Source organism: Lissotriton vulgaris, chromosome 7 (assembly GCF_964263255.1).
Source record: "Lissotriton vulgaris chromosome 7, aLisVul1.2, whole genome shotgun sequence".
Classification (NCBI taxonomy): domain Eukaryota; kingdom Metazoa; phylum Chordata; class Amphibia; order Caudata; family Salamandridae; genus Lissotriton; species Lissotriton vulgaris.
Window position 1 is genome coordinate 401,535,376 of NC_141695.1, and position 21,177 is coordinate 401,556,552.

Below are 21,177 nucleotides of genomic sequence, written 5' to 3' on the forward strand. Positions count from 1 at the left end.
GGACGCCATACTGTATTCCTCTATTCTGGCGGGCAGACTGCAGGACCTGATGCCTGCCCTGATCCATCCTGATCAATCGGGGTTTATTAAAGGCAGACAGACCCATGATAACCTGCGCCGCGTCATACACCTCATCAAAAAGGCGGAACGATTTCGCATACCCGCGGTGCTGGTAGGGCTCGACGCAGAGAAGGCTTTCGACCGCGTCGACTGGGGGTTTTTGCACCAGACACTAGTAGCCTTCGGCTTCTCGCCTTCTTTCGTGAGGATGATTGAGGCTAACTACAGTGGCCCTACATCTCGTGTGTTGGTCAACGGCCATAGATCCACGAGTTTTCGTCATTCCCGAGGGACGCGCCAGGGATGTCCCCTCTAACCCCTTCTCTTTGCTCTTAGTATTGAGCCATTGGCATTGGCGGTGCGAGAAAATGAGAAGATTCTAGGACTTCCCTTTACAGGCGAGCAGCACAAGATCTCGCTCTTTGCGGACGATGTCCTGTTGTCTATCAGGGAGCCGGCGCTGTCGCTACCGCATGTCCACTCGGTGCTCTCTGCCTACGAGGAGGTGGCGGGCTTCAAGGTTAATTTCGATAAATCCTACATCCTAAATCTGACCCTATCGGCGGGGGAGGTGCAACTGACCAGGCTGCTCACTCCGCTCGCTTGGGCGTCGGAGTCCTTGCTCTACCTGGGCGTGCGGTTGACTTCCACCGTGAATGCCCTGTTCCACGCTAACTTCCCTCCGATGTTATCTTCCATTAAAATTGAGCTGGAACGATGGAAGCCTAAATTCATCTCGTGGCTGGGCAGGATACACGCCCTTAAAATGGTGCTCCTTCCCAAACTGTTGTACTTATTTCAGGCTTTGCCTATTCCGATAGGGCTAGACTACTTCCGCCGATTGAAGACCGTGATGCTGAGATATGTCTGGCAGGGTGGCCGAGCACGGCTTCCGTTCTCGGTCCTGCGGCGCCCACGCTTGGAGGGGGGGGGTTGGCTTTCCAGACATGCATTTGTACTACAAAGCCGCCCAACTGAGGGTCATCGTGGAGTGGTCCCAACAGATGTCGGAAAAGCACTGGCTCCACATGGATCGGAGCGTTGCGGGCCGCTCCATCTGGGATCTGGCCTGGAAGCCTAAGGCAGACCGACACAAGAATGCTTACATTAGCACCCCCACGAGCACGGTGCTGAAAGTCTGGGACACAGTAAGCGGTGACGACCGTTGGACCACATTCCCGTCCCCATTCACCCCGATTCACTTCAACCCGGCTTTTCCCCCGGCCCTGGCGGAAGGTCCCTTTGACGCTTGGAGGGAAGGTGGCTGTAGAGCCCTCACCCACTTGTTCCATGGCGTCGAACCCCTCACTTTCCACAACTGTATGAGGGATTATGGTGTTCTTCCAACGGAACGCTTTAGACATCTCCAACTCCTGCATTGGGCGACGTCGCCTGCCGTAGTGGACGCGGCTACCAGACCCTTGTCGAAATTTGAGTCCTTCCTTCTTCACACTTCCACCATGAGGGGCACGATTTCTTTCCTGTACAAACTGTTATTAGACTCTACCGTGACACCGCGACCGCGATACCAAGACCATTGGGAATCCACACTGGGGAGGGACATTTCTACTAATGAATGGCAGGCCTTATGGAGAGATGTGACAGCGCACAATCACTCTACTGACCTCAGAGAGGCACATATGAAACTCATCTTTGATTGGTACCTATATCCCTCCAAATTACACCGCATATTTCCGGCTACTTCAGATAGGTGTTGGCGGGGCTGTGGGATGGTGGGAGACTTTAGCCATATATGGTGGGACTGCCCCACCATCAAGCCGTTCTGGGCTGAGATTCTATCCCACATAAAGGACATCTTGGGTTACCCGATCCCGGACTCCATGGCCTTTGTCCTATTAGGGCTTAGGGACCCGCTGCTTGAACACCAGACTAGGGCGGATAAGCGTGTTATGTGGTTATGTTTGGGTGCGGCCAAGATGACTCTAGCGGCTGCGTGGAAGTCCCCATCTACCCCAGCTATTTCCTTGTGGCATGCCCGACTGTGGCGTCTGTTGAGCATGGAACGCCTCTCTGACATCTTCCTGGGGAACTTTAAGAACTTTATGTACAACTGGGGCTCGCTTGTGAGATTTCTGTCCCGAGGTTTACCTTCGGCTGTATGCCCATCAACGCTGCGATCTCTCCATCTCTTCCAAATTTGATCTCGAGAATGTCTGTATTGCTTTGTATGCTTGCTGGTCGCCGCCACTGGGGGGAGGGCGATGTTGGGGAGGGACGAGGGTGGGGGGATAGTTGGGGTAATTGTCTTGTGTTCTTCTTTCCTTCTCTCTTTCTTGTTGCGACTAGCTATGCCTAGGGAGGGCTACTGGGCCATGAGCGGAGTTTGGGCTGTTCTTTCGAACTAAGGGTGCCTGTTCTGGACTAGAAGCTGCACTGGGTGGAAGCTCCCCCGTTGCCTGTCGAACTATTGTTGGCTACCTGTGGACTATGGAGCCCTGTCGCCCTTCTTCTTTGAATGAGCCCCTCCCTATTTTTTGCGCCCCCTGTGTGGGGTTTCGTGGCGGTATGTCGCCTGTCTTTCTCTTCCCTTTCTGATTCCCCTCTTACTGTTTCCCACCCCCTTTCTATTTTCAACTGATATACTGCAAAATAAAAATTTTAAAAAAAAAAAAAACAGCTTAATATTTATCCAGTAGGCGAAACCTATTGCATTTACCAATGCATGTTTCTCTTGGCTCTACTTTCACTAAATCTGGTCACTGAGTCCTTACAACAAAAAAACAGCTTAATATTTATCCAGTAGGCGAAACCTATCACATTTACCAATGCATGTTTCTCTTGGCTCTACTTTCACTAAATCTGGACACTGAGTCCTGAAGATGATCTCGCAGAATAGCACCTCTTGAGACTGAGTCATACTGATTTTGTTGTTCCGGTATGTGACGGGGCGGGCCTTCCCGAGGGGGTCTCAGCAGCAAGGGTCTCCCATCGAGGGTTTTCATCATGTGCCCCCCCCTCCTATCTTTACAGCCCTCTACACCTCAGGCGCAGACTGGACCGGTCGAGTGGTACAGCTGCGACGAGGAAGACAGCATGGACTGGCCCTTTAACTGGCAGCGGTCAGAAAAGGGGGAGGAGCCCCGTCAGGCCGTAAATGCAGAAGTGCCGGATAGCTCGGTGTGCTTGTTCACCGGCGTGGAAGGAGAGGAGGACGCTGCGAGGAGAAGTGATTACTGGAGAGAAAGGCGAGACATCGTTGAAGAAGATCGAGAACCCGGATCAACAGCTATCGGAGCAAAGGAGGAAGAATCGGACCCGTTGACGGCGCGGGAGCCAGGAGGCCATCGGCATTACGAGCCGCCCAGCCACACGCGACTTGGAGGCGTGTGGCTCACAGAGGTACGTGAACGTATCTCGGGGTGGGTGAAAAAGAGAGCAAGCCGCTCGTAGTGTAAATAATCCCTTCCAGTATATCCCTGGTACCCCTCTGAGCACTTTCCTCCTTCCCCTCTGCACTGACTGCTGTGTGATATGCACCGGGTATCCCTCACACCCTTTCCCCCTCACGAGTGCCTTATAGTCTCAGACTGAGACCTTCTTTATTGTCTTTTGCCCCGAGGCGGACCCTGGTCTAAAGACGGAGACGGATCCGGAAGAAACGCGGAGGAGTCCGATAAGAGTAAAGACTGAGGCTATACGCCGGAAACAGAGGCCAGAGAGAAGCCGATCCCCGAGGAGACCCCCCCTTCGAAAAACTTGTACCGACCATTTGTTTCAACAATTAAAACCGGTGTTGACTAAAACTCGTTTACTGCCCTTTACTGAGCCTCCCGCTACACGGTATTAAAAAAACTGTGATATTTAAAAAAAAACTGTGGTATGTGATTCAAATGTTGTGCATTACTTGCACTTGAGACAGTGTGCCTTCATTCATTTATAACCAAGTGTTTATAAGAAATATAGTATTTTTGAATTTATCAAGGTTGGATTGATTCAAACCAACTCAGAATTATTAGAATCATCAACACAAATGACTCCTTCAGGAGTCTTTTCTATATCCTGAATATTCTTAATGCTCATTATTTTCTCCAGTTTAATTTCAGAAGCTATTCTTTAGCCTAAGGTCAGATTCCTGAATCCTGCCACATTACTCCTGCGTAAATGATTTTGGGGACAAACTATGTACATTAAGGTATATCCTTCTAGAAAACTCTCTAAATTGAGCTGTTCAACAAATTTACTGTCCAAACCATTTGAAAGCATCAAAAGACTCAGCTCTTCCTCCAAGGTTTCACTCCCAAATGACTCTTAAACCACAGAGCCTCCATTTTTCACCCTTCGCACTCCGATTCCGGCAGGCTGTTCACACACACACACAATGGATATCGACGCGCGCACACAAACAGACAGGTACACACAGGCACACGTACACAGACACACACACACACGCGCAGACACACGCGCGCGCACACACACACACACGCAGACATATGCAGACACACACGCACACACACAAACATGCACCCCTCCCTCCCCCCCCCGCCCCCCTCTCACCAGGCTCTTTCTTGTACAGGCTCCGAAAATGCGGGGCTCCCTCAGCTCATGGGAGCCCCGGACACTGCTCCAGGCTCCGAAAACGCACGGCTCCCTCAGCTCACGGGAGCCGGACACTGCCGCACGCTCCCAAGCAAAGTTGGCAGCACGCATGCGCAGTGCGTAAGGACTGCGTGTGTGTGCACTTTCACTTCGGCTAAACCCGTGCTTACAAGGATGGGATACTTTCGGGAAAACTAAAACTGACATTTAAAAACACACTGAGCCTGTTACAAACATTGGAGGGTGATCAGTAATATGATGAGGGACTATCGAGATCACTGGCGTAGCTAGGGTGGGGGAGAGGGGGGTCCGCCCCAGGCGGCACCATTTTTGAGGCGGACGCGGCTGCAATGTTTCTATTGTAGTGAGATACCCCCACCCCGGAGTCCCGAGTTCGCATGCGCATTACTGCCATCGACCTTACAGGAGTCAGTGCTCATGGTTGACTATGTGAATGCATCGGAGACAGACACAGTCTAAGGTGGGGGATGAGTCACAGGTCCCCCATTGCCCTGCTGAACTCAGCTGCTGCCCGCAGTGCGAGCGGGCAGCATTTTATAAAGTTTTTGCTGCACTTTAGGCGGAGCCGTAATTCTGAACTGCGCAGCAGCCTGGGAGCCCGCTTCGATCTATTTGACGCTATTGCGCTGGGGATCTTGAGGATTGTCACTATTTCGCGCCACTCCGGGATAGCCGGGCCCAGGCAACGCCGGCCACAGCTGAATTGTCTTTGAGGACGGAGTCAGAGCTGATCAAATGGGATCTCGCCAGCCCAGCGACTGAACCCCTTGACCCCAGGCCTATATGTGCTTTACTCGAGTGATGCACCTGGCAGGCCTCATGATTAGCCGGCGATAAAGGAGCAGAGCTTGCTGGCATCTGACTTCCCCAGGCCGGATCCGATACCAGCTTGCTGCCGCAGCACGTGCAGTTGGGCTCATCAGCTGCCACAAGAAGCCATTGGTCATCAGAATGAAGTACGTACCAGAGAGAGAGAGTGCCGGTATGTTTTAAAATTAAGACTTTTTATGCCATATGTGTGTTTTTAGACAGCCTGCATGACACGCACTGGTGCAAGTACTCTTAGGTAGAGGTGGTGACATACCAGTGAACCATGGCCAAGGCTGACGGCCGTGCAACTATGTATGAATATTACTGCTCACTCTCTCAAAAAGTGTATTTTTTAGATAGTACAGCTTACAGTCAGGCTCTGAACTAGGCTATGTGTACTTCAGTCAGCCATTCCCTCCGATGCCTTACTGTGAGGTATGGTAATGGCTATAATCCGCAAATTGATTTTTATTAAACTGCTCATTGTGTCTTTTTGAAATAAAGTACAGTCTTTGTCCGGGTTGTGACCCCTATGGGTGTAATGTCTGATATTTATGTTTCCCTCGTTCTAATTGCATGGTTTTGCTTTGTGGAAAAAGTGTCACTCCTAGTTTTTGAAAATGTCACTCATAATTTCGCTGAAATTATGAAAATGTCACACAAAGCAATGATAATCTGAAACCTTGGCAGCTATGAACCACTACTTTAAAATCCCTTAGTTGGGCATCGTCCACTTTAACCACAGAGGGGGGAGAGAAGTATTATACCCATAATCCCTCCTATGCAGGCAACTTTTCAATTCACGAGGAAGGGTGGAAATATTGACACAATCTGGATCTCAGTGGTGGGCTTTTATGAGCTAGATCTGTGCAAGTCATTCCCTGTCACTCTCCCTTTATATCTTAAAGGGCACAGTAATATTGTAGGTCATTCCAAAATCGCTTCACCTTACACCCTAGTTAGTGAACTCTGTGTGCCTATAAAACAGGACTGACTCATGGAAAGGTCACCAGTGTCACAATAACACCAGTCATCCAATCAAGGCTGCAACGCTGCTTCCTGGTCTGTTGTTCTTTAATAATAAGATGGCTGGCACACAATGGCGGGACCTGTTATTTTGTCTCTTAATTGTGCTCACCGTCTTTTTCCCTCAGCACCCCCCCTCCCCCAAGGGGTGGCAATCTGAGGGATAGCCCCGGGCGCCACAAGCTCTAGCTACGCCCCCTGATTGAGATAAACCACTAAACTAACTTGGGGACACGATCTGTAGCAGATCGTGAATTGTGAGACATGTCAATGAGCTTTGTCCAACCCACGGGTCAAGAGAGGGGCAAAACAGCTAATAATGGCGTAAAAATACAGGGGGAACCAGGCCCCTTTTGACTGATGGGCCTGTCATCGGTATCTCTTTTTCAGTTTCTCCTCCTTCCACATATTGCCACCCAGCATGACATCCTCTCTCCGCTGTCCCATGCAGTGCCAGCAGGCAATCCTCCGATTACAAAAGCTCTGAACATTCACACATAGGTTAAATACTGTACATAACCGGGTGCTTCAGGTAAGACACTTTTAGGGTTACAATATTCCTCCTGGAGCCCCTGCGATTATTCGGTCTAGTCTTCTGATGGTACTAGCAATACGATTACTAGCAATCATTTATTTATACAGCTTCACTGCCAACTTTGCTTAGCATAAGCAACATCTAACCATTCACAAACAATGTTTATATACCAATTGCAAATAAAAAAAAATGAATGCAAAGCATTGTCATTTACAATGCCAGTAACTCAAACTTTAATGCTGCGAGACCTACTGCATTGTAAATGCTTGTTTCTACTTTTAGTTAATTCATAGGGGGCGACAGGCACTTTGCAAGTTTGGACTGGGCAGTTCTACGCCTAGGGGGCAGGGTAGCAGGGTGGCGGGTATCAGGAATTGGGTGGGGTTGGAAACCGGGGAAAGGGGTTGGTGTGAAGGGGTTTTATGTATGGTTTGTGTTAGAGTTGTTACATCGACAAGTACTGTAATTCGCATGACCGCTGCTATGGATATCATTTATAGTTGCAATGCATACACAGTGGGATAAGAGTGCCAGGATCCTGAGCTGGAATGTTAATGGATTGGGAATAGGTTAAACGCAGTACAGTTCTCCAATATATCAGGAATCAAGCCCCGGACATCATTCTACTTCAGGAGACACATCTGATAGGCAGTTCATGTAAAGCTCTGTGAAGGTCGGGATATAAGCTGGTGGCACATGATGGGTTCACTACAAGCTCAAGAAAAATGGGTATAATGCTTAAAAACACTTTCCCCCTTAACGTTGATCGTACCTGGACGGATGACAGGGAACGTTGCGTAGGTATCACTGGGTCCTGGGAGGGGCGAACTATCACGCTAGTGTCTGTCTATGTCCCTCCTAGCCTCCAAACTACCAAATTCCAGGACCTACGCACAACTCTCCTTTCACTACCTGAAGGAGTGTTATTGTGGGAGGTGATTTTAATTCTGTGGGATCGGGTAAACTAGATCGCCACCCACCTCGTGAGCTAGGGCCTGCTCACAGATGGCTGCCAGAGTTTCTTGAAACCATGGGATTGGTGGATGGATGGCGCACCTACAACCCTGAGAGCATACAGCACACTTTCCACTCAGGGGCTCACTGCAGTCAATCCAGATTAGATTATATTTTTATCCCTAGCCCCCAAATCTCACTTATTCATGAAATCAGGCACCTGGCTAGGGGCATTTCTGACCATTCACCGCTATGGGTACATATACTCCTTGATCAGATTAGAATGGGTAGGGTAGTCCTGATTAATCCTTGGTAGCTTTACAAGCCCAAAATTCATAAAGAACTCCCTAAAACGATGGACACTTATTTCGATGAAAACTCGGGTACGGTAGACTCCTCCCAGACACTCTGGGATGCATTTAAAACAGTGATTAGGGGGGAAGCTCTGTCTTTAATATCTGGACAGAAGAAAGAACAACAAATGGAAATGGCTAATATAGAAGGCGAGATTTACCGAGAGAGAGATGGAAACGACAACCACACTGGACTTGATTCACCTATTACGACTTAAACAGGAAGAATACAAGGCACTTATGACAGAAAGAGCTAAAACATTGGGTAGAGAGAAACTCGGTAGGATTTATGATCTCGGGGATAAAGCCGGGAAATTGATAGGCCGGTTTGATAAACGTGAGTGGGGAAGCAGATTGGTCCCAGTTTTACAAGATGATAATAATGTTTGCATGACTGACCACCAAGAGATAGTAAACCGCTGTGCTAGACATTTTGGCCGAGTATACACCGCGGTGGCATCCTACACCGAGGAAGAATCTACTGAATTGCTAAAGGACATTAAACTCCCCAATCTTTCCTTAGCGGACCAGCGCCTATTAGATAGCCCTCTGATGGCAGATGAGATAGCGCACGATCAGATCACTAAACCCGGGAAAAGCTCTTGGCCCTAATGGCATCCCAATTGAATTATATAAACTCAGCCCTGATAAATTGTCTCCTTATCTTCAAAGCATGTTTATTTATTTATTTTATTTATTTATTATAGAGTTTTGTATAGCGCGAACAAGACCCGTGGGTATCAGAGCGCTTAACATCGAGGAGGGTTACACATTGACAGTACAGTATCAATATAAGACAAACAAATATGAGATAACAGAAATTATGGCTATAAGGTTGTCTAACTATATATATTCCAAACACATGTGCAATTAGCAATAAAAGGTGAGAAAGGCCTAGCTTATATCACGATCCTTATCAATCGATAAGGTGAGGTAGAGGTTATATAGTTTGTATAGTTTGGCGGATACAGCCGAGGCTTGTGTGTGGTGTCAGTCTCCTGTCCGTGATAGTATTCATGAGGAGGCCACCCTTCAGCTGATGCAAATGTTCATACCAGCGATCCGTCGGCTTCCCTATGCAAGGTATTTACTCATCATTAGGCTTTTCACTTCCCGTTTGAATAGTACAATATTTTCAATCTTCCTAATGCTTGGGGGGAGTTAATTCCAGACTCTGGGGGCAGCACCGGAGAATGCTTGGTCATACGTTTTTTCTTTCGGAAGATGGCTGGTCTCAACAGCAGCTCCTTGGAGCTTCTCGCTGGTCTGTTTCCTCCCGATAGCTTAATTTTCTTGGCTAGGTATCCTGGCGTGTTATAGTGCACTGCTTTGTGAGTAATACATGCTATCTTCATTTGAACTCTGGCCTCATAAGGTAGCCAGTTTAGTGCTTTCAGGTGGGGAGATATATGATCAAATTTCCTAGATCCAGTGATGAGTCTTGCCGCAGCGTTGAGACAGGCTTTTAGTGGTGCTGTGGATGTTTTAGGTAGGCCAGTTAAGGTAGAGCAACCATATTCGATCCTGGATATCACTAGGGATTGTACAGCCAATTTTAGATCTGCCTCTGAGATGAATGGTTTTAATTTTCTTAAGTAGCTCAGATGGAAGCGGGCACTTTTCGCCATTGAATTAATGTGGGCTTTCATGTCGAGATTCTCATCTAATGTGATTCCTAGTGATTTAGCTGAGTTGACTAGGGTTGGTGTGCAGTTTAGCGCAGTCACCAATTTGGTCCATTCCTTTACTTCAGGGTGGCTCCTTGGAGGTGAAATTAGCAAGAATTCTGTTTTCTGGGCATTTAATTTCAGATGATTCAAAGTTAACCATTGCAAAGCCATCTTTAGTGTCTCATTCATTAGATCTATGTCATCAAGGGAGGCGATCTTTAAGTATATTTGCGTGTCGTCTGCATACATGTGGTAGGATATCTTTGATTTCCAAAGAATGTCTGTGAGGGGTTCGACATACAGGTTGAATAGATCTGGGGATAGTGTTGAGCCTTGCAGGACCCCCATTGCATTAGGACAGGGGGGTGAGATTGCTTGGTTAACCAGGAATCATTGAGATCTGTTTCTTAGGAAAGAGTTGAACCATCTCAGCACATTTCCAGACAATCCCATCCTGTCCTGTAGCCTGATCAACAGTGCTTCGTGATTTACCGTGTCAAAAGCAGATGACAGGTCTAGGAGAATCAATAGGCATGCTTGATTTTGGTCTAAGGCTTGTAGCGCGTCATCAACAATATGCAGGATCGCTGTTTCCGTGCTGTGCCCTGCTCTGAACCCCGATTGGCATTCGTCTAGTAGGGAGAAATTGGTGATGTGTTGCTTCAATTGGCTCTGCACGCATTTCTCAATTAGTTTGGCCAGTAAAGGGATGTTGGTTACTGGTCGATAGTTATTCGGATCTGATGCATCCGCTGTCGGTTTTTTGATTATTGGCACTACTTGTCCTGTTTTTAGGCAATCAGGGAGGATCCCTTGTGTAAGTGAAGCGTTTATTATTTTGGTCCAGATTGGAACCACAATGTGGCTGATTTCTCTTACACATTTTGCAGGTAAAGGGTCATGATAGTGGTTATTCGGTCTGATTTCGGACAGCGTTTTGGCGATCTTGTCCTGGTCATATAGTTCAAATGTGTCCCAGTTTGCTTTTTTTTTTGTCTTACCACTCTCTGTTATCATGCAGGCCTCGCTCGTCGGCCGAGGTTGGGTCGGGAGGATAGCCGCGGCTTTTGCGAGCTCTACCTCTAGCGCTTTGGTCTTCTCCGAGAAAAATGTGGAGAATTCCTCGCAGCTTAAGGGAGTTTTTGAGTTCTCTTGAGTTGATTTGGCTAATTTATCTGATTGCTGCTTTAGGATCTCGAAGAGTTTTCTTGGTCTGTTTTTGGCATTGTCAAGTTCTGCTCTTATAAATTCTTTTTTGGAATTGATTACCTTTTTGTTATATTCGTTTCTGATTTTTCTGAGGGCTTTCAGCTCTGGTGAGGAAGGGTGTTGTCTCCATTTTCTTTCGGCTGTTCTCAGTTTGCGCCTGTCCTCATTCAGGGACCCACTAAACCAAGGATTCTTTGGTGATCCTTTTCAGTTTTAGTGGCATGGTTTCATTGACGATATTTCCAATTGAGGTTAAGTAGTGATCAGTTAGCTCGCTTACATTCTGCATGTCGTTAGGTGGCTTTAAGCCTCTCTCGCAGCTTACAGCCAACAGCTCAATATTCGCTTCTTTTATATCTCGGATCAATTTTTTGGACTTGGGGGGTTGCACAGTCCTACCCTTTTTCACTGTGGGGATCACGAATGTTATGGCGTGATGGTCAGACCAATCACACGGGTCTATAGCGCGGATTGATGCCTCTTTGTTTCTTGAAATAATCCAATCTAAGGTCGCTCCTTGCGCGTGAGTAGGTTGGGTGCATGCTTGTGTGAGGTTTAGTTCGGCGAGGAACTTTTTAAGCGAATTAACCAGTTTGTCATTGTCGTCGTCCCAGTGTAAATTAAAGTCTCCCAGGAATATGTTGTTGGCTTCTGGATTGGAGTTGGCCGTTATGATCTCTATTAGTTCCTCTGTGAACTTGGCGTTATCTCCTGGTGGATGGTAAAATGCATTCAAGTTGCATTTTTGATTTGATTTGATTTTGAGGAAAGCAGAGAAATAGGTGAGCTGTCAATGGACCAACGAATAGCCACCATAGCCACCATAGTAACCATACACAAGGAAGGCAAACCCAAAACAGACTGCACTTCATACAGGCCAATCTCCCTCCTCAATGCTGAGCCCAAGATCCTTGCCAAAGTCCTAGCTAATCGTCTAATTAACGTAATTTCGGAACTGGTACACCCGGACCAATCCGGTTTTATACCGCACAGGAACACAGCGTTAAATTTGCGCAGAGTCCACAGAGTTCTAGGCAGAGAGGACACAATCCTAGAACTTGCTGTCCTTGTTTCCCTGGTTGCCACCATGGCAATCAATACTATTGAATGGCCTTATCTCATAGCGCTCCTCCGAAAGCTGGGGTTTGCCCAGGAATTTATTCAATGGGTTTGTCTCCTATATTCGAAGCCAATGGCACAAGTTGTGGTACATAACAAAAAGTCAGACACCTTTGTCTTGAGCCGGGGCACCCATCAAGGATATCCTCTCTCTCCCCTCCTCTATGCTGTAGCACTGGAAACCCTTGGCGGCATGGATCCGGCGAGATCCAGTTATTCGGGGTATGCGTTGGTCACCTGAACGGAAAGACCGCATTTCGCTCAAAGCGGATGAAATTTTACTTTACTTAACAGAGCCCAAAAAGTCTTTAATTGCAGTTCTGGACATATTAGCTGTGTTGGGTAGATATTCTGGTTTTAGGATTAAAACTGAGCTAAATCCCACTTGTATATCCTTTGGGGAGGCCCCCGGCCCTGTCCCACAACTGTCCAATTCAGATCAGTGCCACAGGCTTCAGATACTTGGGAATATTTCTCTCCCTGGACCTTACATTTTGATATGAAAAAAATCTCCTTCCTCCGATGCTTCGCTTAAATCGAGACATTGCCAGTTGGAAATCTCTTCCCCTCTCTCTTCTGGGGAAGGCGGCTCTTTTTAAAATGATGTCCCTACCCCTTTTTCTTTATGCCCTTCAAAATTTGCTTGGCCCAGTCCCCCTGAAATATGTTAAAGAAATTGAACACCTTGAGAGAGACCTGCTATGGAACGGATCGCCACATATAGCCTTGGGAAGACTCACATTAAAATGGTACGATGGTGGAATCAGTCTGCCAGATATAAAGAAGTATTACTGAGCTGTGCACCTAGCAACTATCAATCATAGTACATATGGAGACCTTAACAACCCAGGCTACCGGATGGATAAGTGGCTTCTTCCCGGAGGAAATTATAATAGATCTATAGCCCTACCCCCGTGACTTTTACAATCCATTCCTACACCCCAACAGATTTAGTTGCCTGGACATGGTCGATTGATATTTGCCTGGGCAAGGAGAGGCGATCCAGTACCCCTACACACAAGAGTAGAAGTTCATACTATAAGATGCCCATAGGTGGCCGGAGCGAAGTGGGGTCCAGGGGAACTAAACCCGCTCCACCTAGCCCAATAGGGGAACTGGACTGTCCCCTTCCTGTTAACACCGGGAGCACCAATAACTTAAGTGGACTAACTAATCCAACTACAACTCAGGTGCTATCACCGCGGGGCGAATCTGAGGCAAACAACAATAGCCAAGGAGAAATTCGTGAACCAGGCGCCCTGTCTATTGTTTCCTGGAATCTGGCAGGGATAGTGAATAAACTTGACTCGCCTGACTGAGGGTCTTTTATTGACACACAAGATGTCTGCCTATTCCTGGAAACTTGGGCCAGGGAGGCTCACTGGCGAACTGGTATTGCAACATTCTCAATTCCGGCAAAGTGGGGAGGGAAGGGACGCCCGTCGGGTGGCCTACTCATCTGGGTAGGTTCACACCTGGGATGTCATGCAAGGCCACTTGAGACCAACTCCGTGGACATTCAGTGTGTGGTGTTGGAATGGCCAAATGCGGGTAAAATAGCACTAGTTAATGTATACTCAAGACCAATGGGCATAACCAAAAACTCAAGAACAATCGAGGATCTCTCCATTTTCCTGGGTACTATTCCCCAAGGCACCCCATACCTGGTAGGGGGTGACTTTAATTGTCAATTCGAGCCACTGACATCCTTTTTGGAGGGCGCACCAATGGAGGAGGACGATCAATGGGACATACCACCCGTGGGGGGCCCACCAGTGAAGTCCTGGACGCAGCTCGCCACTCAAATTATGGCCCTGACTCTTAATAACTCTTTAAGGGCCTATAACGGGCGTGTCACTGGGGACATTCCACCGAAACCTACTTTTAATAAACCGGGGCGGGAGTCACGCCTGGATTATATCTTCTTAGAGATGCGTGACTGGGTAAATGTTAGGAGCTTTCAGGTAATTCCATGTGATGACAGCGATCACAACCCACTGACCCTGAAACTCTTGGTGCCTGGTACCATTATTGATAACCAGACGGCTAGTGTTCCCCCGGACCCAAGAGTGATTCTATCTAGCGACAGACGAAGAGTCAGGTGGGCTAAACTTATAGGAAATCCTGAAGAAATCTCTTGGCTTTATGCCTTGGTAGTGCCAGTTCTACAAAGGGTTGAGGATTTACCTATACTACCCTCGTCTGCCGGGACACATAACAAACTAGGAGTTCTGCATCTGGAGCTCACTACTGCTCTAGCGGAGGTATTAAACCCGCGAAAAATAAAAAAGAGTACCAAGTCGACAAATGCTTCATGGTATAATACAACGTGTAGGAAGGCCAAAGCTGATCTTCTTGAGGTTATGAAACAAGGGGGTAGCATTTCACTGATTAGGGCTAAAAGGAACGTTTATAAGCATCTTATTCAGAATGCTAAGATTGAATGGGACAATGACAACTGATCTGAAATGGTGGGAGCCCTTAACACTAGAGATGCTCGGAAATTTTGGCAGGTTGTTAAAACGGGCTCTGTGGATCCAATACCTGCGGTAGAAGCCAATATTGCTCCTAGTGTCTGGGAGGCTCATTTTCGCACCCTATACGAACAGGCTATTATAGAGCATGTAGAGGATATAGACACTCTAATGGTGGATTCTGTCCCTCGTGAGGACATAGAAGAATTCACTGTGGCAGAGGTTGGTATAGCAATTGCTAAATTGACAGCGGAAAAAGCACCGGGTCTGGACAAGCTTCCAGGAGACTTGTTCAGGCACGAACCAACAGTGTGGGCCCCATATTTACAGGTCTTATTCAACTCAATTCTGGGTGGGATGGAGGTTCCTAGTACTTGGCTGGGGGCAGAGATCGTACCCATTTTTAAGAAGGGCTCCCCTCTGCTCCCAGCCAACTACAGGCCTATTAGCCTTATTGATGTTCCACAAAAGGTCTTCGCTAGGCTGATCCTGAATCGCCTACTAGAGTGGATGCTTGATCACTCTATTCTGAGCCCTTACCAAGCAGGTTTCAGGAAGAAAGTCTCTACAACAGACCAAATCTTCCGCTTGTCCCTTTTGTACTGTAAAACGGTAAAAATGGAGGGTGGCAGCCTCTATACCGTTTTCGTAGATCTACGGGCGGCTTTCGATCTCGTACCCCGTAGAAAACTTTGGTCCGTCCTCTCAAACATGGGGGTGCCGCACCACCTCTTAAAAATAATTGTCCGATTACACATGGGTAATTATGCGCAGGTCAGATGTGGCCGGGATGGTTCTCTCTCAAACAAATTCCCCGTTGACAGGTGGGTAAGACAGGGCTGTGTTTTGGCACTGACCCTGTTTTGCCTCTATGTCAACGGGGTAATTGCCCATTTAAATAGGGTAGAGGACAGCGATGCCCCAAGACTGGCTGGCAGCAGGGTGCCGGCGATTATGTTCGCGGACGACACCCTGCTGCTTTCCAAATCTCCCATGGGGATCCAACGAGTCCTTACTGGATTCAAAGTATTTTGTAAGGAGTAAGGTCTTGAGAATAACACTCTCAAGACCAAATAGTTATCTTTAATCCCCCACGAAAAACGAGTTCTAAACCGTGTATTGGTGTAAATAGGTTGGAAAGGGTCCGAACTTTCGAATATCTAGGGGTGACTCTCAATAAGAATATGTCTTGGGGCCACCATCAAACAAAATCCCAACTTCAACTGGCGGGAGGTGTTAGCCTTGTCAATAAAAATAAATCCACCATCAAGGCGATTGGTCCCCCATTAGAAATTTATAGAGTGCAGGCTAGGAGAGCGTCATGTATGGAAGTGAACTATGGGGTCACACCTGCAAACGTGAGATGGTGGCAATTGAGAACAAATTTATTAGGCAGCTTCTATCACTCCCCCCAAGCACCCCCTTGTTGCTGATGAGGCTTGAATTGGGACTGAGACCACTTGATGAAGATTTGGGTGCCAGGCCTCTAACTTTTTGGCGCAGAATCTGGACCACACCAGAGCTTATGAACTACCGGTCCGAGCTACAGGAAATCCTGACCTACCCAAACCTGGGGAAAATCCCCTGGTTTAACAACATAAAAAATGAGCTGGGATGACTGAGACTAGCTAATCTGTGGTCTGATCCTGCGACTGCTTGTTCTATGATCTCTCGGAAGCAGTTGCTCTCACTGTACCATGAAAGTAAAATCGAGGCACACAGACATGGTACACAGTCAGGCACTCTGACTGATTCTTTTCTGCAGACTAAGGACATATACAAGCTGGAGGGAATTCGAGACGTTATATTTCCAACCACCACTAGGAAACTGTATCTACAATGGAGGTATGGAACTTTACGGATCCGTGCCTACACCAGCAAATGGACCAAGCCCTCCTTGAGCACCTGTCCAGGGTGCAACTTTGAGCAGGAAACAGAGCTGCACATATTGTTTTTTTGTCAATTTTATGTGCAGGCAAGAAGACAGTGGATTGTACCGGCCTGTAAAAACCTGGGCTTCACCCACTGCCGGCAGGCATATAGGGTCCTTAAAACAGATCTTTCAGGCATGATTTTGTTTGCTGTGGCCAAATACTTGGAAAACTTCTGGATAAGGAGAAGACGCTTATTATCCAGGGCTGCAGAATAACATTTGAAATCTTAAATAATAATCTTATGCAATCATCATTTTAATAATTTTAACGGCCTCGGAACAATTAACATTTTATACATGATGATAGGAACTAAGGAACTATGTTGTTGTTTTGCTATGACTTTCTCTGATTAACTGATCTGATCCAATTCACTGTTTTTAATTGTATAAAGCTGTTTTATCTTTTATGGCAACTGTGCCGAAATAAAGATGATGATGATGATGATATTAAGCTCATTTTTAAATGCCTATATGCCGATATGTGTTAATAAAAATGTATATTTAAAAAATTGTAATTAGGCCCTTCGTATGGGTGATACTTGTATTTTGTTTGCAAATTCATAGTATATTCTCGCAAGTACTTCCTCAATGTTCTTATCTCCCCCGACAATGTTTACAAGTCAGAAGAGCGTCACATGAAACTGTCACGATTGCTGTTCGAAAATAAAATCAGTCCCTTCCAATTTGGGATAGCTCAACAGAGTAAATGCAGTTGATCTCAGTTATTCGGCTAAAGCCTGAGGATAGGAGTCTGAAACAGTAAATAATTGGAAAATACATCATAGTCCTATTGTTCTTTTTGTTAATTTCTAGATATATTTTGCCTATAGCTAGTGGTGTCTTGGCCAAAGAATCAGTGGCCCTAAAGGATTTGCTAGCTCAGTCTGAATTGTGCCGTATCTTGTTTCTGCTCTCAATTTGCACATATTTGGATAGGTAGGCGCTGAGGGCATGCAATGTCAAACCTTTTGCACTATATAAAGTCTCTAATGGGTTTGAATCCGGATGGCAATGAGTGGCAGTAACAAAAAAAGAAGCAACCTGTTCCTGTAAAAGCCAGGGCTCGAGCATCAGAGAATAGTCTCACTGTGCAGGGCTCTTCCGAATCTGACATGTTCTTGGGGAGGAAGAGGACACAGACCATGGTGATAAATGATTCCCAAGTGCAAGGAGTGTGGGAGACCTCCTCTAGGTGTGGGAAGTTTTTGGATCCAACTTCATAAGCCCAGTGCTGGCAAAACTGCATCAAAAACGCCACAACAGGCGGCTGAACACAGCAGCTGAATCTGACAGAAATTGAAGTGGCTGAGGCCTATAAACCCAAAGTCTAGTTTAGGCTCACAGAATTGGTGAACGATGCAGGCATTTGAGTGGTTAGGTTACCCTGGTGCTCAGATGACATGAAGGGCCGTAAACCTGTGAAGGAGGCTATAGAGATTTTAATGATCAATTCAGGGCTTGTGGCTAGATAAGGTATGCCCAGCGGCTTGTGGGTTAGTTGCAGGTTGTAGGAATCCTTCTGGATTTGTAACTGGTCCAGTAGTGAGGATATACCCGGGACCCTAGTCTGGCTACCTGTTGAGAGCAAAGGGTGGTCAGGTCAGTTCAAAGGCTTTGGTAGTTTGAGGAATAGCAGTTTGCAACTGTAGCCTACATTGCTAATAGGAGTGAAGATGTATTTCGTTAGCATGTAAGGTCCCAGTAATTCTATTATTTCCAGATTCTTCAGGATTGATCTTTTTAAACTCATTGGTATTAAAAACGTAACAAGCTAAGGAGATGCATTGTGAGGATGTTAATGCCACATAGCGTAATCTGTCCGCTATATAATGGTTGAGTTTGGGAAAAGGGACAATGGCAGATAGAGGGAACAAATGTAATTTAAAAGACAAAAGTAAAGGAACCGGGGTCAAGACAAAGACATAACGGCCTGAGGAGTGAGATGAAAGCAAAAAGAGAGAGGTGGATGGTAGGGGGAACAAGTGGATGGCAACTGTGCAAGGAAAGAAAACTTGCACTCTCATGGAGTGCTGAAGGAAAAATAAAAATAAAACCTTGAAGTCAGCAGAAGAAGGATACAGTTTATCTAATTAGAATCAATGTAAAGACACAAAGGGGGACAAAAACAGAGAATAAGGAGGAAAGCCATTGAATAGAGAACAGAGAACTGAGCTAGACAAGAAAGTCATCCATTCACAAGCAAGGGCACCCATACCATATCGTACTGAAGACAAAATTCTTTTGTATTAAAGACCTAATTAGAAGCACTATAATTAACCTGTGGTACCTATGGCCTTTCATTGTTTCCTTAAGAAATGTACATCTGTTTATGAGGGACCTCTAATTGTAGTAAAGATGAGTAAAGCTTGTGAGTCGATATGATAAAACTGAAGAAAATAAATTGATTCTAAATCAGACCATTACGAAAAGTTAACCAGTTCACAGTCCATGATCTGAGTATTTTCCATTCAAGGAGGATAATGACATTAAGATTAATCCCTATAAACTGCTTACTTCTTACCCATGCCAGCATTCGTACGATGGTCAGAGGTCTAGTCATGAAGTGAACTAACGCATTGTCAGTGGATTCTTTTAGTCTTTCGAAACAACCCATCGTTCATCACTGGATTTACTGTCCTGCAAGCCAGAAATGCATACCAAAGGGAGAATATTGTTTGGATTTTATAAAATGCATGACTTGTGTTTAATTTCTTACTATATAATAACGCAAAACATGTACAATTTAGCTCGTTTGATCTAAGAATGGGATTCTATGCCTATGGAAAAATACTTTTTTGCATAACAGGTTCATCACAATTAAAAATGTAAACATGGTTTAAAATATTGCTCTGGTTACTTACCGGCAATCTTCCTTACTCCGAGTCCAAGTCTTCCCCAACCCAGCCATTACATGCAAGATTCCATCTCCCTCCTGCAGAACTTGTTCTCTAGCTGACCTGAAAATAGTTTCCCAAAAATTGCCACCACTACCCAGCAGCCAGTAAAAAAGGGAGGAACCATAGCAGCATAATTGACAAATTTTGTAATAATTGCCATATCATAAGAGACTTCATCATCAAAAGGACTTACTATATGATTAAATTAAACTAATATCAATATTATTGACTAAAGACAAATTTCTCTTGGAAAAGCAAACCTTCTCTATTTCTGAAATGGCAGAAAAATACATGATCTCCAAAAAGTGTGGTAACCCCTTCACCCAGGTGAACTCAAGAATGTTAAAGGAAAATGTGTGGAGACCTCCATGAAGCCGCACAACAAATGTCTCTCAAAGAGGCTCCTTTAAAAAAAAATTCCATCACCATGAAACAAGATTCCTACGGTTCAGCACCATCAACAATGGGTGAAAGTATGTTGTACACCAGCTCTTCTCATATTCTGCTCTTCAATCTACAAACTAACATACATGTACATCATATGCCTAAATATGAGACAAGTTAATCACATTGCACTTTTTCAAACGTGTTCATGAATCTCTTCTTTTATGTACTAAAAAAAAACCTATATTTTAACTGATTTGCCTCATGAGATTTGAGACATAGGGCATCTGATATGGTTTGGAAAGAACACTTGTGGATGTTGCACTCCTATTTTATTTATACTATGCCAGCAAATATTCTGCATATAAGGGCAGAAGAGACCTGGCAGGATCTTACCAGCATGTGTGCATCTGACACAGCTCACTCTTAGCAGGAGTCTTTCTTTCATTCCAAACTGAAACACCTTGATCTAGACAGGGACAAATAGGCTATTGATGGGGCAAGGTTTCATACGTAACGAAACTTGCTTGCATTCAGCCCTCTCGAAATAACATGTAACTAATTAATCAACATGTTTTGTTTTACTAATAATTACATTACACAACATTTTAGTAAGAAGGGGAAGGTTGCATATGTGCTTTTACTAACAGTAACCCGAATGTTCTAATATGGCCCCTGAAAACGGGGGAACTTTTCTGTGCATGCCACATTTACATGCTGTGACCTATCTTTCACTTTTGGTGGGATTTTCTTGCAGCTGCGCACTAGAGCCATGATGGCCGCTTCAAACCTCACATGCTAATGCTAATGCCATGCTTAAACTAAACCTTGTGTGTTCTGCTTAACTATTAATGCTATAGTTAAAATAAAGAGAAAACAAGCGGGGTCGCTGTGCTGTTCCTATGGGGAGTGTGGAAAGTGTTTACCTGGCATGACCGCAGATGTTAGAGTAACATCCTGGGGCATCCATTTTGTTGGATGGAATGGCCTCACACACCCCGAAGGATGTCATGCTTCATCATCGGCAGTTGCTCCTCGTCGGGGAGGCGGTGCAATCCCCGACGGGCTCACCTCAAAGAGGGGCTCTTTAGCGGAGATCTTTTTTCCAACTGCCTTTTGGTGAGGTGGGGGTGTGTGGACCGGGCTAGAAGTGGTGGTGTGTGGGGTATTAAAAT

At 45.9% G+C, this 21,177-nt stretch overlaps 1 protein-coding gene across 1 annotated transcript in view; it reads right to left on the reverse strand.

Annotated features, from left to right (window-relative positions):
* The window catches only part of SYNGR4 (synaptogyrin 4), a 509,205-nt gene that overhangs the window by 365,389 nt on the left and 122,639 nt on the right, over nucleotides 1-21,177 (reverse strand). The window contains exon 2 of the mRNA XM_086928694.1: nucleotides 19,243-19,358. Coding sequence (XP_086784820.1) covers nucleotides 19,243-19,335 — 93 coding nt within the window. The 5' untranslated portion in view covers nucleotides 19,336-19,358. The remainder of the gene's footprint in view (nucleotides 1-19,242; nucleotides 19,359-21,177) is intronic.